The 19,088-nt window shown below is 42.9% G+C and overlaps 1 protein-coding gene across 2 annotated transcripts in view; it reads left to right on the forward strand.

Annotated features, from left to right (window-relative positions):
• LOC105391295 (lysine-specific demethylase 6A) overlaps positions 1-18,953 on the forward strand; it is a 28,084-nt gene extending 9,131 nt beyond the window's left edge. For both annotated transcript variants that reach the window (XM_048633081.1, XM_048633082.1), the window contains 12 exons: positions 5,667-5,974; positions 8,089-8,314; positions 9,223-9,480; positions 10,093-10,288; positions 11,833-11,892; positions 12,103-12,223; positions 13,412-13,553; positions 13,915-14,080; positions 14,540-14,794; positions 15,132-15,410; positions 15,948-16,217; positions 16,518-18,953. In XM_048633081.1, coding sequence (XP_048489038.1) covers positions 5,667-5,974; positions 8,089-8,314; positions 9,223-9,480; positions 10,093-10,288; positions 11,833-11,892; positions 12,103-12,223; positions 13,412-13,553; positions 13,915-14,080; positions 14,540-14,794; positions 15,132-15,410; positions 15,948-16,217; positions 16,518-17,078 — 2,842 coding nt within the window. In that variant the 3' untranslated portion in view covers positions 17,079-18,953. The remainder of the gene's footprint in view (positions 1-5,666; positions 5,975-8,088; positions 8,315-9,222; positions 9,481-10,092; positions 10,289-11,832; positions 11,893-12,102; positions 12,224-13,411; positions 13,554-13,914; positions 14,081-14,539; positions 14,795-15,131; positions 15,411-15,947; positions 16,218-16,517) is intronic.
• Positions 18,954-19,088: the final 135 nt, after the last annotated feature.

The raw sequence follows: 19,088 nt of genomic DNA on the forward strand, positions 1-19,088 counted from the left end.
GTGGAGCTTAGAAAACGTTCACAAGGGGTCCAACCCTTTCTATGTCAGGGATGGTTGGGGCCGCGTTTTTAATACTGCTGCATGTAAAATAGTGATTGGACTTGTTGCGGCACTTGTGTACTGCATGAATGGGGTTGTTATCAAGGGCACTCGGCTTTGTAATGTAATAATAGTGCAGAACAGAACGCTCGCTTCCTTTGCAAGGCTGGGGGAAGCATTTTTTGCGCCTAAACTTCCCGCAACCCATCGTGTGATTTGAATCTCGTACACGAAAACGCTATTAGTCTGCACTGCGCTCAACAAAATATTACTCGAGATAATTCATATTTTGTTGATGGAGCATTGAATCGGAAAATATTTGAAGAATGCAATTTATCGCGCAGCACTCTGCCGTGCATCAGCAGTTCGAACACGTTTCCAACATTACACAATCAATAAATAAGTGATGTGAAGAACATGCCCTGTCCAGTGCCATAATCTATCCTTGCGCATCAGTTTTTGCGTCGCCGAGTGGCTGCCGAGTGCAGCTGTCGCGAGCCGCGCTCACTTCCGCATGCATCAAGGCCCCGATGTGCCCGCCAGCTCCATATCTAGTTACCGGCCTAGGCTAAACTGGTCGCATGTACCGTAACCACTTCTGCATCGACTCGACTTGTTCGACGGCTTACGCTCCTTTTATTTCTTTGTATTCCAAAGATGTTATTGAATTCTTTCCGCAAACATTGCCTCCTGCCTCGCTCGCAATACTCTGAGATCACTTCTCCGTATGAGATCATAATGATGTTTGGGAGTAGCATTCTAAAAGTGGTAGCGAATCAGCCGGAACTGGGTCAAGTCAAGTAGTGTGACGCGAGCTGCGATAAACGAGCCCTGCCCGTACTACATTATCAATAGAATGCCCTCGCTCGCTGGTATCTGCCGCTTACTGAGTAGGTACGTGGTTGTACTAGTTGAGTTGCATACAATCGCTTCACACAAGTGCATTCTGCAGTCGCTATGCACGAGGCCTTGGCGGAATAAGGCCAGCCCAACAAACATTTTACCCTCAGTTACAGCTATTTTTATAACTTTAACCTGTATAACTGTGTTATAATTATCTCAGTTCTAACATAAAGCGATAAAGATGAGTTAAAAAATGAAATTAGTGTTAACAGCAGGTTTAAGTGTTAAAATGGTATTAGTCGAAGCAATTATAATTAAGATGTTATAGGTTTAAACTGTTTCTAGAACCTAAAGCTATACAAGAGTGCTCACTGACACTTTTTAACACTTATGGTTGTTAAGTGGTTTCCTTTAATACTCATATAAATCTGTAGGTGTCATATTGACTTTAGGCTGCAGGAATTGGTTATAAAAGAGATTTTGTCAAGAGTGCAGTAAGACAAGATTCTTACAGTGTTGGAAAACTCAACAATGCAGTTTTAATCTTTAAGGTTAACTTAACTTACGCTTATTGCGTTTGGCAAGTAGACTGTAAAAGTAACGGTGTTAAGCAAGACTGTGCGGATCGACTAAAACTGCATAATACCCTTGGCTAAGGGTGTTCTATTTCAAAAAGTGTAATAGATGACTTAGGTGAGTCTATATGTCTTAAATGTAAGTTCGCCATTTGCATTGGCGACCTAACCTATAAATTGCTGGGATAAACAATATTTTGCTTTAAAATACTTACTTATTTATGTGAATTTTGTCATTCCAGTCATGCCAATCGATTTATGAAACTAATGGACATACAGTAAGGATACAAAAAAATACAAAATTGAGTCGTCTATTTTATATTTACTTATGTTTCATTTGAAATCCTTAATAAATTCGGAGCGCATTAAAATTGAGGTGGGAAATATGGTATACATTACAGTAAAATTACAATGGCATATTATTTTCAATTCACAAAACATGTTAAGTCAAGTTAATATATTATATTTACTGTTATTTAGTATTAATCAATACTGTCACTCTAATACTGTCGCGTATGATTGCGGTTGACACTAATATTTTCAAAGACATACATCTTGTATGGTAAAAGTGTATTCTAAAAACGGTAACATACTCACTTAACCCTTTTTTACCAAACAAATAAGAGTCAGGGAGTCAAATAACCATTCTACAACCACAACTATACCGGTAAAAGTTCTAGCTGAGAGTGATTAAACGCTCTTCAATAGTAACTTTAGCACTTCAATGACACCGTACTACAGGCTTTCTATAACTTAAACACTTCAATGACACCGTTTTACAGACTTTCTAAAGCCTTTACTCTCAAAATCGTGGGCCTCTTTCGTGGTTATAAGTGAGTTAGAGCACTCTCCTACACTCTTATACAGCTATGTCTTAACACTTTAATTTTCGAATGGAACCATTATACAAGTTATATGAGAGTTTTTTTAACGCTACGATGTTAGTTGGGAGGTGAGTAGTTCTATGCATCGCGCGATTGCATCACGATTCACGAGCCAGTGTTGCTGCGAGTAAATTGCGCGACTTTTTGACCTAATCCCTTCTAGAATGTTCAGGGGTTCTCGGAAATGGCGCCCGAAACGCGTAATGTTTACAAACATTAATTCCGCGGCCAATGTCAGTTTCACAAACTCATTACGGAACTAGGTTGCCATCGTAGCGTAGCTCAGCTAATACAGTAAAATTCAAGACCGGATGTTGGTGATCTAATTACTTAGTCTGATGTTTTCAGTATCCTAAGTTAAATTAGTATGACGTACGGTGGCCTGCGCCTAAAAGTATACAGGCGGAGTTTTTAAAATAGCGATCCCTGATGATGAAGGGACCAGCTACATCTGTTATAAATCCGGGGACGTGTTGTGTGTGATGTGTGTAGCAGTGGTGTTTATGTGGATGTGCTTGAGCAGCATGTGAGCTTCAGATCGCTATTTTAAAAACTCGGCCTGTATACTTTTAGGCGCAGGCCACCGTACATACCTGTTGTTGCTAACATGATTTCAATAGTCATCATTTAGTCTGAAGTTGTTCACAATGAAGCTGAACAAATCGTCATTATGTATTATGTAGTGGTATGAGCGCGGTGGGTGTGATTGTTGCCGAGCCGATAACAAGTGGCACGCGCAGCTAACAAATGTGTATGAGTTATGTAAAACATGATGTGCGATCACGCCGGGTGTATGAGTGCTCACACAAATAGCGGTGTCCTTGAGCTGCTGCTGAACTGGGTCAGGCCGTGCCCCCCACTCCCCACTCTTCGCCACTTTCCGCTCAGCTAAACCGATCTTAGGAGTTTTCTCGCAAACGACGTGTTTACGCGATTAGAAGCGATATCATATGTAGTCATGAATTTGGAAAAGGTCTACCTTTGCAAACAAACACACACAACCCACAAACAATTCACTTTGTAGGAAATGGGCTTCCTCAAATTCTGGAAGGTTATTCCCGTAATTTCCATACTTTAAAGGCGGGTTTGAACTAATAAAAATAACAGAGCCTATGAAGTTTTCAGGGAAATTCCATTTACTTTACTGTTGTCATATGCCCTAGCCATAGCAACAGCAATGTTGAAGCACATATGGTTGAATTTATCACGTGCATGTATCAACGCTATGTCATGTTCATGTCGCTAGTACATACATAGAACTACTGCTATCAACTCACGATAGAACAGCTATTTCACCTTCGCGCCGCATAGCTACAATTTTCGTAGCAACAGCTAATATAATTGCCGGGCGCTCGGCTCGTGGGGTATCAAAATATTTGTGAAATTGTTTTCCAATATTCCAGAACGGTGCCCTGAGCGATGGTGGAGTTTATTTAAAGATTTAAATATGCTCGCGTGCACCACGGTACCTGAGATAATGCGGGTTTCGGGCAGGTAGCGAACCGGATTGTTATCAAGCCCGACAAGCTTGTAATAATACACATTGTGTATCGATATTCACCACGTGTGTTCCCCGAATTGCGCTCTTATTGACACGATCAAGCCACATGTGGACTTTATAACTATCATTGTCAATCTTCTCGGAAAGAAGCTGTACAATTTTCGATATTGATTGACCGAAATATGTTATACGGACCATGAAAGTTCCAGAAAAGGCTGCTTACTTCGATGAAGATTTGGAGATAAATGGGACGTCAGCTGTGGGGTCGGACAAAGGATAATCCTATACCAGTTTCGGTGGTACCTGATCTTGATGCAGTATTTTTTGTGCGAATCCAAAACAAAAGCAGCGTATCTCGTTTAATTGAGTTGAATGATCCTGAAGACGAACCGAGATTGAAACATTATATGCATCAGCAAACAAAATAACCTAACACGGTTGCATGCTTTTCGCCCTTGCAGTGTATTTATGGTTCTGCGCTCGCATGTCTACTAAACCCGACAAGTGTAATTTAATTAGTTAGCATTCATTGTTCGACGTCGGTGTACAGTGAACTGTAGGAAGTGCTCGCGTGTAATGTACGCCCGCGACATATTTATGCGCTATTCGCTCCGGCGAATTGCCTTCAATTAGTCCCCACTAAAGTACACCGTACTCCTTATCATATCAAACGTTAACATGTACCGCTTTATCGTCGCAAATGGGGCAATCGAACCAACATTACAAGCACGTTCCCTTCATAAACTGATAACTTTGCACGTAAAACCCGAAGTTCTACACAATTCGCATTATCAATCGACTGGCTGTATTGAAATTATGTCCCTGTGTTACAATTACCTCGACAGACTTCGAAATGGGAAATTATACATGGGGGAAGCTTCTCCGAAGTTTTGAATGTTGCGTGACAGCTGGCAATCATGGCTCATTACGTCGGAACAATGAAATGTCGAGTGGCTCGTACGTACCTGCGTGAGGCCGGAGTGAAAGCTCCGCAACTATGTCGACTTCGTTTTAAGCTCTCGCAGCGGAGACTACACCTGTCTCGCTCCTTTGTCCCGATACGCAAAAATGTCAGTAGAGGTCATCTAAAACGGGCTAAAGGCGTTCGGTGCGTGTTTCGGGCACGCTCGTCTAGACGTTGGGTTGCATCGTCCGATCGATCGCACGACCGTCCTGAGCCTCAGACGGTCATCGACCCCCGCGGGCGCATCGGTGACGTTACGCTCCTGTGATGCACCCCGCCCCGCGCCGCCCCCGCGCCCTCCCGCAATCACTGGCGGACCATTCCTCGTGTTGATGCACCTTGACGTCCAAGAAGCATTCCACGATTGGGTCCTGCCTTTTGACTATTTCGTCTTATTTTCAACTCGCAGTAAAGGCATTAAGACTTTTTACGATATAGCATAACTAAAGATTTATTCTTTTGAGGCGTACCTGTGGATCGTAATGCAATCCCGTCCGTGGAGGCTGCACAAAGCGATCGTCCGGCTTAGATTTTGGAGAATAGGGCCCCGTCATTGTACTACACGTCTCCCTCTACCCAGCGTTTCTAAAGATTTCTTCAGAGGCTGACGCGCAAAAAATTGAACCTTTTATTATATGAGCACCGCTTTTACGATGGGTGCGTTGTCCTTGTGTACTTTTGTTATGACAAGAGCGATATTTATGTGCCGTCTGACCTTCTACTACGGTCAAGTGCAAGCGTCTACTGACTTTGTTTGTAGCTAAGAGCTAACAATTAGTGTAAATGTGTTTGGGGTAAACGACACCGGGCAACAACGGGTCGTATGCCTACGTGTAGGGTTGTTGTTCTTCCTCCACCAGGTCTACCAAGGCGCTGCAGATGGCTCTGTACGTGTCGCCGGGGTTCTCTCGGGCGCCGGACGCGCACCTCCGGCTGGCGCTGATGTTCAAGGCGCGGCGGCACTGGGCGGCGGCGGCGGCGCACCTGCGGCGCTCGCGGCTGGCTCCCCAGCAGGACGCCACCTTCACCCGTCTGGAGCTCAGCTTCCACGCGGCGCACTTCCTCGAGGCCCGAGGCTTGAGGAAGAGCGCGCGGGACTCGTATGAGAGACTGCTGAAGGAGCCGCATCTGTCCGCCTCGCTGAAGGCTGATGTTTGCCGGCAACTTGGTGAGTTTGTATGCATACTATGTTGGTAGATATTAAGCACTCAAGTCTTTAATTCCTTACGGGTGAAGCTACATAGCTATATACCTATCCTCCATTATACTGTCCTCCAGACAGATTTTCGACTTATTTAGATCACGCAATTGCTCAGGACGCAGGAGTATAGTGCCCTATTGTGGCTATATGTGGATACTCTTTCTTATCACTTACATTACGCAATAGAATGGACTGACCGACTGGAGAGAGTTCAAGCGAGGCTGACTGTTACATTGTCTTCTCCCGTCCTTCTTTTTGCGTGTCAAAGTCGTGAATGCTAAGTAAATTTTAGCAGACAAACAACTTCTTGACTTCTGAAAGCATGGTTCATGCTGCTTATGGAACATGTCACGGTATGGTCAGGGATTCTACATCCCAGCAATAATTTTGCAACCGATTTTTTATACTGTTGTCTATTATTTTATACGATAATTATTATTTAAAAGCATAGTGTATGTCACAAAAGAAAAACTCTGGTAACTTAATTATTAAGTACGCCACTCATTGCAGCTAGTTAAAATAATATCTGTCGGTCAGGCTGCCACGGAGGTGCTTAGCTATTAATGAGCGACATTACAGGAAAATATCAAATCTAACCGCTATTTACCACAGTAATTACATAGGGCATGCGGTGCCTTCTTTTGTTTTTCCGTAGGTTAGTAACAGATAGAATATGGTGCGGAATGATTATTTCTATTGCACGTAATAGCCAGGCCCTTGGTTCCCACGGAGGCGCATACATAGATACATAAACGGGTTACGGGCCACTCCAGCATTTACATAACAATGCATGTTTACTTGAGCTCTTGAAACAACAAGACGGGCTATTGTGCGATCAGCTCACGATCCAATATCGATGACTCAAGCCGCATCACTCGATAACCAGCAGTGATATATCACTGAAGACTGCCTTCCTCGTGCACTCTCGCAGTTGAAGAAATTCATTAACCTAACACGCGAGGTTTTTCTGCAAACTTATGTCTTCCTTATTAGGCTTTACCGGCGATAAAGGTATCATCGATCAATCCGGTTTCTAGATTAAATGGTTCCAGTAAAAACTAACTGTGGTTATGCAATGAATAAAACAATAGACTGCTTACGCTCGCACCGGAAAGGAAAAAACCGGTAAACAACAAGCTTTCATAATTGAAGTAATTAATACCAAAAATGTTTGTTCGAGAAGCTTCGGTCGACAGCTTCGAAAACTTTTTTTCATAATCAACACCTCGACACAAGCAGCGCGCTGGCTTCCTTTTCAATAATCAAACAACAGCGTTTTGTACGTGACGTAGTTTTGTTTAACTTTTTGCGTAGGCGTTTTAAGGCGTAATACTCTTTTTCTCCTTTCTTTTATTTTCTTGCCAAACAATGAAGGGTGCATGTTTTTATTACTTTTTAAAGCTGGCCCGCTCATGCCGTCATGCGGCCGCATAATGCCAAAACACAAGAGCTCTGAATAAATTGTTAGGTACATTTCGGCGGAAGTTGTGGGTTTATCCATGGCCGACATATTTTATAAAAAGTTGCAGTGATCGGCCACCTGCCGCCGCCGGGCAAATAGAGCAGTAAAACAAATACGCACACGACAACCCCTTACCCCACAGGAAGCGGGGAAACGTGAGGAAGTTATTATCTCATTAGCCGAGTGGATTCGTATCTTTGGACTTGACAGCTCGAAGTTGAGATTTCGGGACAAAAAGCTTGGAATTTTTGTTTGTTTATTTTATTGGATTCGATTTAAATTAAGCTGCAATGACTGCAGCTGTGCAGCTACCCCGTAAGGAGTTTATAATTACAGACTTGAGTGTTTGCATTAAGTTAGTTAAACCCTATAGTATACCACACCACCCATAGATTCAACATCATCATCAGGCAACTGCTCTGCTCCCACATATCAGGCCTCAGTCCAGCTGGCTAGCTCGTTCAACCCTTATATCCAACAATAACCAACTAGCTGTTGCCCGCAATTTTACCATCTTTGTATTGTTAATTCAAGGTGTCAGCTTCCCTTACACCAAAATGTGTAAGAAATTCTGTTCAGTACTTTGTACCCAATAACTAACCACCAACCCCCCAACTAGGCTGGCTCTTCCACCGCTGCGCCTCTCTCGGGGAACCCCCCGCGCGCGCCCGCGCCGCCATCTGGTGCCTGCAGCGCGCGGTGGCGGCGGAGCCCGACTCTGGAGCAGGGTTGTACCTGCTGGGACGCACCTTCGCGGCGCAAGGGAAGGTGCACGACGCCTTCATAGCCTACCGGAACTCGGTGGAGAAGAGCGAGGGGAATGCGGACACTTGGTGCAGTATTGGGTGAGTTGGCTGTGTATGTTTTGGATTTTATTAGCTTGTAGGTGTGAAACGCTAGAGCTGGACTAGTGTGACAGTATTGGTGAGAGGATTAGCCAGTCAGAATAGTCGCAGACTGCCTAGGTTAACCAAGAAGCATATAGTATCCTAGGCTCCTTTCGTGATCCATATTTTTGTATTTACGATTATTTATTTATGTGGGACAGAAATACGAGTGGATGGATTTGAATGTGTTTTATGTTTGAGTGGCTTCGTTTTAAGTTATTGTTTTTTGGATGAGGGCTATACCGACGTCTGCTGGCCTTTTAAATGTTCTTTTTAAACTCATGGTCGTAAAAATTACAGTTACTGCCCCTACCTGAAAGTATAAAGTTACTTTTTGCTGACTTGCAGAAACAATGAAACTTTTAGGACAAAGAACCTGCTGTAAAATATTTATGACGTTGTTTTGCTTGTAAGGTTAGATAAATGCGCTTTGTACGCCAGCAAATTGCGTACTGCATAGTATTAGCTTCAAGATATCCATTTTATTATGCAAATGAGTGAATACAAAGAAAATTGGCAACTTGTGCATTCATGGCTGTGAGTCAAGTGTGTGGAATGGATAGTGCCGTTTATCGTGACTAACATATAAATGTTGGAAAAATTACATTTCACTACTTCACTTCTTATAAAATTAATTAGACTACTTATTAGGGTATTTATAAAAATTACAGTATTTCTAATATGATAGGATAATCTCAAGACTTCTTGCAAAATAACCATCCTCATCATCATCATCATCAAGCAACATTGTTGGGCGCAGGCCTCTCCCAAAGGGCTTCTCAACACTGCACTCAGCATTCCTCCTACTTCAATGTCTAAAATTCTAGCTAGCCCTAACCCTCTCCAAACTCTCCATCCCCTTACAGGGTCCTATACCAGCAGCAGAACCAGCCAATGGACGCGCTGCAAGCCTACATCTGCGCCGTCCAATTAGACAAGGGCCACTCGGCCGCATGGACCAATCTGGGCAGCCTATACGAGAGCTGTCAGATGCCGCGTGATGCGTTCGCGTGCTACACCAATGGCGGCTCGGCGGCCACGGCGACCAATGCCGCGCTGAGGCAGCGATTGGCGTTCCTGAAGGCGCATCTTGCGCATGCGCCGATGCCGTCGGTTACTGGGAAGTGAGTATAAAATTTTATGGTCTATTTTGTCATTAGGTATCAGCCAGTTATCGCCCATGATCTGTATAGTGGGCCGTAGGGCTTCCCACGCTATGTTGCTTAGTTGTGGTTTCTATTCAAGTTTTAGTCAACCACAAAGGAAATCGGTTCTTCGGCAGATATGGCATGGGATTGAAAAAATATAAAGCGCAACATCATAACTCATGTTTGATAATGATAACGTACTAGACTAAGGAAAAGCCAAATATTCATTAATATCTAAGGATATTATGAATAAAATACCCATCGAAGCGTTCGGAAAATACAAAGATATTGCGTCATGATTGTCATGAATACATTAATAAACGTATCAGCCTCATTTTTAATATAAAACGCAACTGCAATAAGCTTTATTCTCAATCTAGATTGCAACCTCTTGCAAACGAATACTATAGTTAGTGTTTTCATATATTTTATAGCTACACATAGGCTATACAACAAAATTATAGCTATACCAATATGTATAAAATTTCCTAACTATGCCCACATACAATTCTTTATATAAAATACAATAAAAAAGCCACCATTGTCTTCTCAAAACTCACCACATCTAACTCTTTAACCCGCCACCAGACGCCGCCAGCTCCCCTCCATCGAAGAGGCGTGGAACCTCCCCATCTCCGCCGAGATGTCCTCACGACACAAGTCGGCGCCCCCGCCGTACCCCGGCAAGCGCGAGGAGCCGCCGCCGCCGCCGCTCACGCCGCAACAGCTGCATACCTTGCAGTATCTGCAGAGGAACGACCAGGCGTTGCCGCCTAGTCAACAGGTATGGGGGGGTGGATTTGAGGGTTTAGGAATAGGATGTAAATGTAGATGGCTGAGGGCCTGTTTCACTATGTCTGGATAATGGCTACCTGTGGGATAAAAGACATGCTGTCAGTATCTAAAACATAATTACAGAGAGACTTTCTGAAACAGGCTCTAAACGATTTAACAAAAATAAATCCCAGGGAAGTTAATGCGGGGGTGTTACATAGTTTTATATAAGTACATCAATTTTCATAAAAGCAAAGAGTAATAAACATCCATCCATGATTTATAAGTAGGATAGTAAATAATAGATTTGAGATGTCTAGACACGTAACCTCAACTAGAATCGCGACATCTATGAATATCTAAGCTCATTTTGTGACTGTATTTTAACAGTAGCATAATGATCAATTTTTTTTTACAATTCTTATAAAATTTACTACAGACCTTTTTAACTCTGCTAAATATCAGGACCAAAAATCTGTTAAAGTAATATATTATATATTTGAAATATAGTTTGGTATACAAAAAACAACGACCGAATGGCGTAGTGGTTAGTGACCCTGACTACTGCCGATGGTCCCGGGTTCGATTCCCGGCTGGGGCAGATATTTGTTTAAACACAGATATTTGTTCTCGGGTCTTGGATGTGCCCGTCAAATGGCAATAGGCCCGCCCCCTATTACATTGGGACTAACATACACTCTGGCGAAAAGTGGGTGCAGCGATGTACCTCTGCCTACCCCGCAAGGGAGTACAATAGTACAAGGCGTGAGTGCGTGTTTTTTTTTTTTTTTTTTTTTTTTTACAAAAAACAAGCCCCACGGCGAATAGGGTCAGCTAATATTTACATGTGTACTAGGTAGGTACCCTATGTAACATGGATGCCAAAATTGCTACTGCAAGTCATCCCCACAGCATTTGAACCCTAACTCGCATTTAAAATAATCAATAACTTCTGTGCCTAAAAGGATAAACCCTAGACGCATTTGCATAATACGCGTATATGTCCATAGTGATGTATTGTGTTACTCCCTATTTTTATTTCAAAGCTAATATGGGGGCGCTTAACGCTGAGTACGCATCTGTTTGGTGCATATGTATCTACCTACATGTCTATCTGTCTGTCTATAGGTTTTAATTAAGCTTTGCATTCAATTTCAAACGAGTGCCGCCTTCAAATATTGAATGAGATCTAGATTGAGTTTAGGGTCACACACAATGGGACTGTCGACTGTTTGGTTAAGATAATATGCAGCAGCATTGAACATTGTTAAGATTTATTAAGTTATTGTCATTGAAGTTGTGGCATTCTGCTGTAGTTTCCTGTTTACAATGCAAGCGAAATTAATGTTATTCCGGTGGACACAGTAATGTGTATAAATCTTCTCAACCAATTAATTTTGTAAACATAATCTATGATTTTTATGTATGTAGTGCAATGTAGTGTTTATAGACGTCTCCACTTTGCCTTACTCATTTAGTTCCTTGTCTTATCCATCCTTACTGAATATTTAGGTTTTATTGAAGTAATGAATAACATTGATTGTCTTGTTCCAGGCACTGATGCAGCAACTTCTGACGCAATATCGTCTGTCGCAAGCCGCGAGGGCTCGAGCGGTTTGTACCTTTACCGCCGGAACCCTGATACCAAACTAAATACCACTCTAACCCTAATCATAGAACCCTTTTGACTTAAGTGTATCAGGGTTTCTGGCGCTTTTACTTATGCTATAAGTTAGTTTTAAGGTCCCCAAAAATCACGGCGGCAGGTTAGGTTTGCAACTTTTAAGACAGTGGCATGTATGCTAATATGAACTATATTTCCAGGTGACTAAAAGCGAAGGTTCCGGTGGCAGCTCCAGTGGGGAAACCGCTGAGTCTTTGGCCGAAGATCTGCTGAAGAGGTTTGCTGACTCGCAGCCAGATATAAAGAAGGAGCCAGTGCAAGGTAAGTATAGTCGTGTTAGGAATGCACTTCCGGCAAGACTATTTTGTTAATATTTTGTTGTTTAAGTTGATTTTTCAGGGCCCGTTTTTATGAGTTGCTTGGTTGTAGATGAAAGTTTTAAAGATTGGTTGCTCTTATTCGCGGTTATGTAAATTGTCTGGCAATGCTATTGCATTGTTTGCGGACAGTATTCTGAACAAAATAAGTAAAAATTTCGGTTTTATTTCATCAAATTCTCAATCAATATGACTCACATTCATACACTCATGATCACTTCTGTTATAAAACAACAAAGAGTTTATTCATTTCCTTGACCTCTTTGATATTCGATATCATTACTTTGTACTGTCACTCCTTGTCTTTTTATTCAACGTCAAAACAAATTTACTCTATGCGTCAAAAGTTTAACTTTCTTTTGTGTCAAATAAAAGCAAGAGCAAACATACTGTTTTAGTAAATACAATAAACTGTGAATATTATTCCATATATTTACTGTGCGGATCTGCATATTAAGCCAAAACCTAGTGAGTAAATCTTTGAGATGAGTTTGATTCATCGTAATCCCATGGGCGATCACAGAAACTACATATTATCTCTTTCAATTCGTAGTTACTTAGTAAACTTCTGAATAAAATTAAGAGAGTAGCGCTACAAAACATTTTCTATTATTCAAATCCAGCATATCAATCTACCACTTTCACCCACTATCGTGGTATACTTATTACTATCCATTCGTTTAGAGATACCAGTTAAAGTCTACCATCGTTCAACCATTGCAAAGCAATCATTCTCAACCATCATTATATCTCTCAACAATCTCTCCTCACCAAATAAGATAACTGATCCCGTCACAATCCAACAATTACCAACAACCTTTTCCATCCCTCACCAATATAAGTGCTCCCGTCACAATCCAACAAAGGCCAACCATCTTTCCTCCCCATACAGAGATATCCTGATCCCGTCACAATCCAACAAACACCACTAACCTCTTCCTCCGCCCACAGAGATATAAATGCTTCCGCCACCCCTTCGGCCGTCTACAGAACTGGACTTTCAGAATTTCAATGTCATTTAAAAGCCTCGAATGTAACCAGTTCTGAAACTCTGGTTCTGTAGACGGCCGAAAGACCAGCCACAATCTAACACATGTATTTTTTTTTACAATAAACCTTCCACCCTTCACAGAGATGAGTGTCCCAGCGGCCAGCGAGGCGGTGCTGGGCGGGCGGCAGGCCGTGGTGAAGCTGGAGCCGCTCAAGTCGGACCCGTCGAGGCCCAGAGCCTTCAATATAGGCATGAGCTCGAAGCAGATATTTGATGCTTGCAAGTAAGTGCTTGTTTTTTTATGGTGAAGATGTTTAGTTAAAAACTTGCTTAAAACTCGTAACTTTTTAATGGTTAAAGCGATTTTGTGAATAACAGATAAGAAACTCTGTATAGTGAACTGAAAACCTTGGAAGAAAAGAAACCCACATAAATGGGTTCACCTGATTTTGAGCAAGAACTTTGATGAAGAGCACTGTTTCAGTTCAAATCTTGTATACTTCATTGCCATCATTGCTATAACCATGGAAAGAACGGAGGAGTAGCAAGAATGAAGGAGAACGAACATAACTTGCTTAAATTTCTCCTAAAATGCCAACCCCCATAGCAAACAGTTCCTAACCAACCCACTCCCACCTCCACAGAGACAACCCCGGCCCCCCCACAGCCTGGTCTGTTCTGGGCGACGGCTGCGCGCCCCCCGCGCCCCCCGCCGTCCCCTCGCCGCCCCTCACCGCGGAGCAGCTCGCCCCGCCCGCGCCCTTTGTGTTTGTGGAGTCTAAACGGGATGCGTTCTCGCCTCAGTTGCAGGTGAGAGATGAAGATTTTAAAAAAAATTCTTGGGCAATCAGGATACACCACTAATTACTATGTCTTAAAATGTGGCTAACACGATACACCGCCTAACTATGTCTTGAAAAACATAAGTAAATTACACATTGACCCAATACACACATGACGAAAAAGCCGATCCTAAATAAGGACAAGGCTAGGAAGAAGAAGACTTACATACATAATAGAAACAGTACATATAGAACAGTTGTAGCTTTACTTTTATAGCTCTCAACAAAACTTCAAAATTTTTATAGGTTAGCTTCAAAAGCATCAAAGTATTTTTTATTTTAACTTTCTACGTCATGATAATCATGTCATGGCATAATCAAAATGTTATTTAGGTACTTTGAAATAACTGTCCCATGAACTATACTATATGAAATGCAGATTTCCCCCCCAAACAACACTTAACAAACCAACTTTCCCCCATTCCAGGACTTCTGCCTAAAACACCCAATAGCCGTAGTCCGCGGCCTCACAGCGGCTCTCAAACTGGACCTCGGGCTATTTTCCACCAAAACTTTAGTCGAAGCTTGGCCAGAACACGCGGTGGAAGTGAGGACTCAGCTGATGCAGTCAGCTGATGAGAACTGGGACCCGAGCGGCAGGCGCCGGGTGTGGGCGTGTGCGTCGCACCGCTCTCACACCACTGTGAGGAAGTATGCGCAGTACCAGGCGGGGAGCTTTCAGGTGAGGGTTCTGGAGTTACTAATGATGTGTAAAGTAGTGTTGATAAATTTGATGGAAGTATCTATGACATACTAAAGATGAAATCTATAAAGAAAGTAAAATTCACTAGTTCTGATACAGATAGATGCTTGTTTCTTTTCATTAATTAAATCAAAGTAGCCAAAATTTTGCGACTTAATTCTACTTTTATGTAGGAAACTTATAAGCACAATTGTGAATTATGATAATTTACCTTATTAATTCTAAAAAAGGTGTTCCATTTTAATAAGCAACAAATTCCATCTTCCACCACTCTTCCAACATCACAATCAACAACTCCATCTCAATCCACCCCCAGGAGTCCCTCCGCGACGAGCGCGAGCGTCCGGCCGGGTCCAACCCGGGCACGCTCTCCGACTCGGACGGGCGTGAGTCAGGCCCGGTCAAGCGCCGCAAGGGGCAACGCATGCTGCGCTTCGGCACCAACGTAGACCTATCAGATGAGAAGAAGTGGCGAGCTCAGCTGACTGAACTGCAGAAGTTGCCGGCCTTTGCGAGGGTCGCCTCGGCGGCGAATATGCTGAGTCATGTCGGACATGTGATTCTGGGCATGAATACTGTGCAGCTGTATATGAAGGTGAGTTTTTAAGTGTGAATTTATTAGCTTCGGCACCAACGTCGACTTGTCCGATGAGAAGAAATGGCGAGCTCAGTTGACGGAGTTGCAGAAGTTGCCGGCGTTTGCGAGAGTGGCCTCGGCGGCGAATATGCTGAGTCATGTCGGACATGTGATACTGGGGATGAATACCGTGCAGCTTTATATGAAGGTGAGTGGGATTTAAGCGTGAATAATGAGTAAATCGGCGAAAATATATTATGAATTTCGTTTTATGAAGTAAATTTTGATAGAAGTGTTGTATGAGATAATTTGTTATGAAGGTTGATAAAATTATAGCAATTTTTGCGCCTTTTAATTGAAGATACAACCATCATCTCACAGCATACCATCTATAATTATCACTCACTGAAGTACGTAAGGAAGACCTCCAAAGAACACTACGGTGCTAAGTTAACACCTACACAATTCCTCTACTCTCTATATAACTCACTCTAACAACATTATTTAACACTTCATCCTTATCGAATGGTCCTTAACCTTAACCTCTTCCCCCAGGTCCCCGGCAGCCGCACGCCCGGCCACCAGGAGAACAACAACTTCTGCTCCATCAACATCAACATCGGGCCCGGCGACTGCGAGTGGTTCGGCGTGCCCGACGCGTACTGGGGCGGGGTCAATGAACTCTGCGCCCGCCACGGCCTGTCGTATTTACATGGGAGTTGGTGGCCGGATCCCGAGGAGTTGAGAGCTCATGGCGTGCCGGTGTATCGGTTCACTCAAAGGCCGGGGGATCTGGTGTGGGTTAACGCTGGATGCGTGCATTGGGTGAGTTACTTATATGATTTTTGACTGCAATTAATGAAAATATGAAAGCAGGCTTTTAGCTATAAATTTGGTCTAAGAAATAAAAATGGACACATTTAGTTATTTATGAAGCGCTGTATTGTGGTACGAACAATAATAGAAACTTTTATGCAGCATAATATCTTGTGAAATGCCGATGCCCTACAATACACAAGTGTAGGTTCGATATATTCGAAAAGGCTGTGGCAGAATTAGCCGTTCAACAAAACACTTTCTTTTATTTCCTTCCTCCAGTAGCAATAACTTCCCCATCCATTCCAGGTGCAAGCGACGGGCTGGTGCAACAACATCGCGTGGAACGTCGGGCCTTTAACCGCACGTCAGTACTCACTCGCCCTCGAGCGGTACGAGTGGAACAAGCTGCAGAGCTTCAAGTCCATCGTGCCCATGGTCCACTTGACCTGGAACCTGGCGAGGAATATCCGTGTATCTGATGCCAGGCTGCATAGAGCCATGCGCACTTGCCTTATGCAGACGCTGCGGGCCGCGCAGGGGACATTGGCTGCTGTTAAGGCTAAAGGAGTGCCGATTAGGTTCCACGGCAGGGCTAAAGGAGAGGCGAGTCACTACTGCGGTGTCTGTGAGAGGGAGGTGTGGCATGCGTTGTTAGTAAGAGAGCATGAGAAGCGGCACGTGGTTCACTGTCTAGCGTGTGCCCGTAGAGCGGCCCCCGACCTGGCCGGCTTCCTGTGCCTTGAGGAGCACCACGTGGACGAGCTCGCGCAGGTGTACGACGCCTTCACCCTGCACCGCCCCCCGCCCCCGCCGCCCCCGCCCGCGCCCCCCGCGCACCCCCTCGCCCACGTCTCCGCCCCCGACTGAGCGGGTGGTGGGAGGGGCGCAGATGTACCTGTATTTAATTGTGTGAGTGTGCCCGCCCGGCTGTAGGTTTAATGCTTGGCGATGACGTGTCGCGTCCGTATGAATGTCGTTTTCGACCAAAATTTGCGTGCTTTTTGTATAAAAGTAATCTCCTCGATCTATTTTTGTTAGGCACTCCGCACGTCGGTAGAGTGGAGGTGTAATGTGAAGATGCATATTTTTGGTGTAATTAAAGTGTAAGATATGTAATTTTGGATTCACGGACGTTTATACACACTGCGATCACTATTGTACATGTGAGAGTGAAGTCAATTGCGGTCGTCGATTTAGTGTAATGTTTAGATACGTGCGGCGGCCCGGCGTGCGTAGTCGCGGCGGTAGTATAATTAGTGGAATGGTTCTCGAGTAGGGGGCCGCCGCCGGCTGCGAAGTGGTAGACTTATCAAGAAATTATCTCCTCCAGAATGTGTTGACATTCTCATCGCATTCATTATGGACGGATCCAAGTTACCCGACAAGTCTACCACGGCGACAGCCGATATTCTATAAGAGCTCAGGTGTTCACTGCAGATTTAAATGTGTTATTTTTGTATAGAGGCATATTTATTTATTTCCTTTTTTCACGGCACCTTTTCTTGTTTGCTAGTGAACTTAGGGTATCTTCTTTTACTGTGCCGTTAGAAATATGTAAAAGGATCCTGAAATCTCCCAGACTGATAAATAATACACTTGATGAATAATAAATGAAAGAATCGCGCGTCGATAAGCAAAAACGAAGATTTCCGAGTACCAACGAAGATATCCGAAGTCACTATCAAGAGTAGGGTAGTGGAAAAACTATGAAACAACGACTACCAAATCACAACTAGTTTTCTTACGAATCTTAAGATAATTTGGTAGTCGTTGTTTCATGGTTAGACCACAGGGCCGTACCTAGTTTGATTTATACCGACTCTTAGTTAATTATTAGCAGTAAGCGTCGCACGGATGGAGGCCCTGTGTTTTAGGAGGGCCAGAGAATGTGCTGCATCGTTCCAAAGAATGTACTCTTAGGAAAGTTACACGAAGTTGCTGTGATGCTGGTGTGCCGTTTAGATATAAATATTCCCAAGTTTTATAGACAAAATGCTGAATTTTGAGAGCGGTGGTAGAGCTGCGGTAGTTAAATTTTAACGAAAAGTACACTGATGTATTTAACCTTTGAAAGAAGACTGCAACTTGGGATTAATACCTATGAACGGTGTACCAGCATCATTTCCAAATGAGAAGGATATTTCTCCAACCTATGTTCGCATTTCATATTCCCATAACGTTTAGGATCTGACATAATAATTTATTTTCATTGACATTAAAACTTATAGTATTAGATTTTTCTTTAGGGAAAAATTGTGTTCTCTCTCACTTAAAATTGGATTGTATTATAGATTATATTGATGGATCGGTGTTAATGAAGGGAGTAAGCTTAGTTGGCAGTAATCGTAGGCCCGTATTCATAGTGCGCGCCGCGGTCGCGACACAATGTGACTGCAATTTTAGGTAGAGATATTTTTAGACAATATATTTTTACAGTGAAAGTGTACTTATCTTGCGTTGCGCCGCGGTCGCGCCTATGGGCACGGGCCTCTCTCGACACCGAAGTAATGTTTGTTGTTTCTCTTGCAGAATTTATTCATGTGTTAGTGACATTTCTCGATGTTGAATGTACTTTTTGGTTCGGTGTCAAGAGTTGATGTAAAAGTGAAAGATTCGGATCGATATTGTAACAGAAAGTCGATATTTTTAAGTGATAAATTGTAACATTACTGCCATTTATGACCTTACTGTTTATTGAATATACTGTAATATTAAATTTTTAAATAAAGAATTAAGTATACAGCTTTTTGTTTTCTTTGAATTAATAATAAGTCCAGACCTAGTATCAGTTAACAGTTAATAAGTTATATGAACTCAATTATTGCTATATAGTTTTCATTGGAATTTGAAGTTGTTTAATTAAAAGCGCCATTTATA

Source organism: Plutella xylostella, chromosome 5 (genome assembly GCF_932276165.1).
Source record: "Plutella xylostella chromosome 5, ilPluXylo3.1, whole genome shotgun sequence".
In the NCBI taxonomy this organism is placed as follows: Eukaryota; Metazoa; Arthropoda; class Insecta; order Lepidoptera; family Plutellidae; genus Plutella; species Plutella xylostella.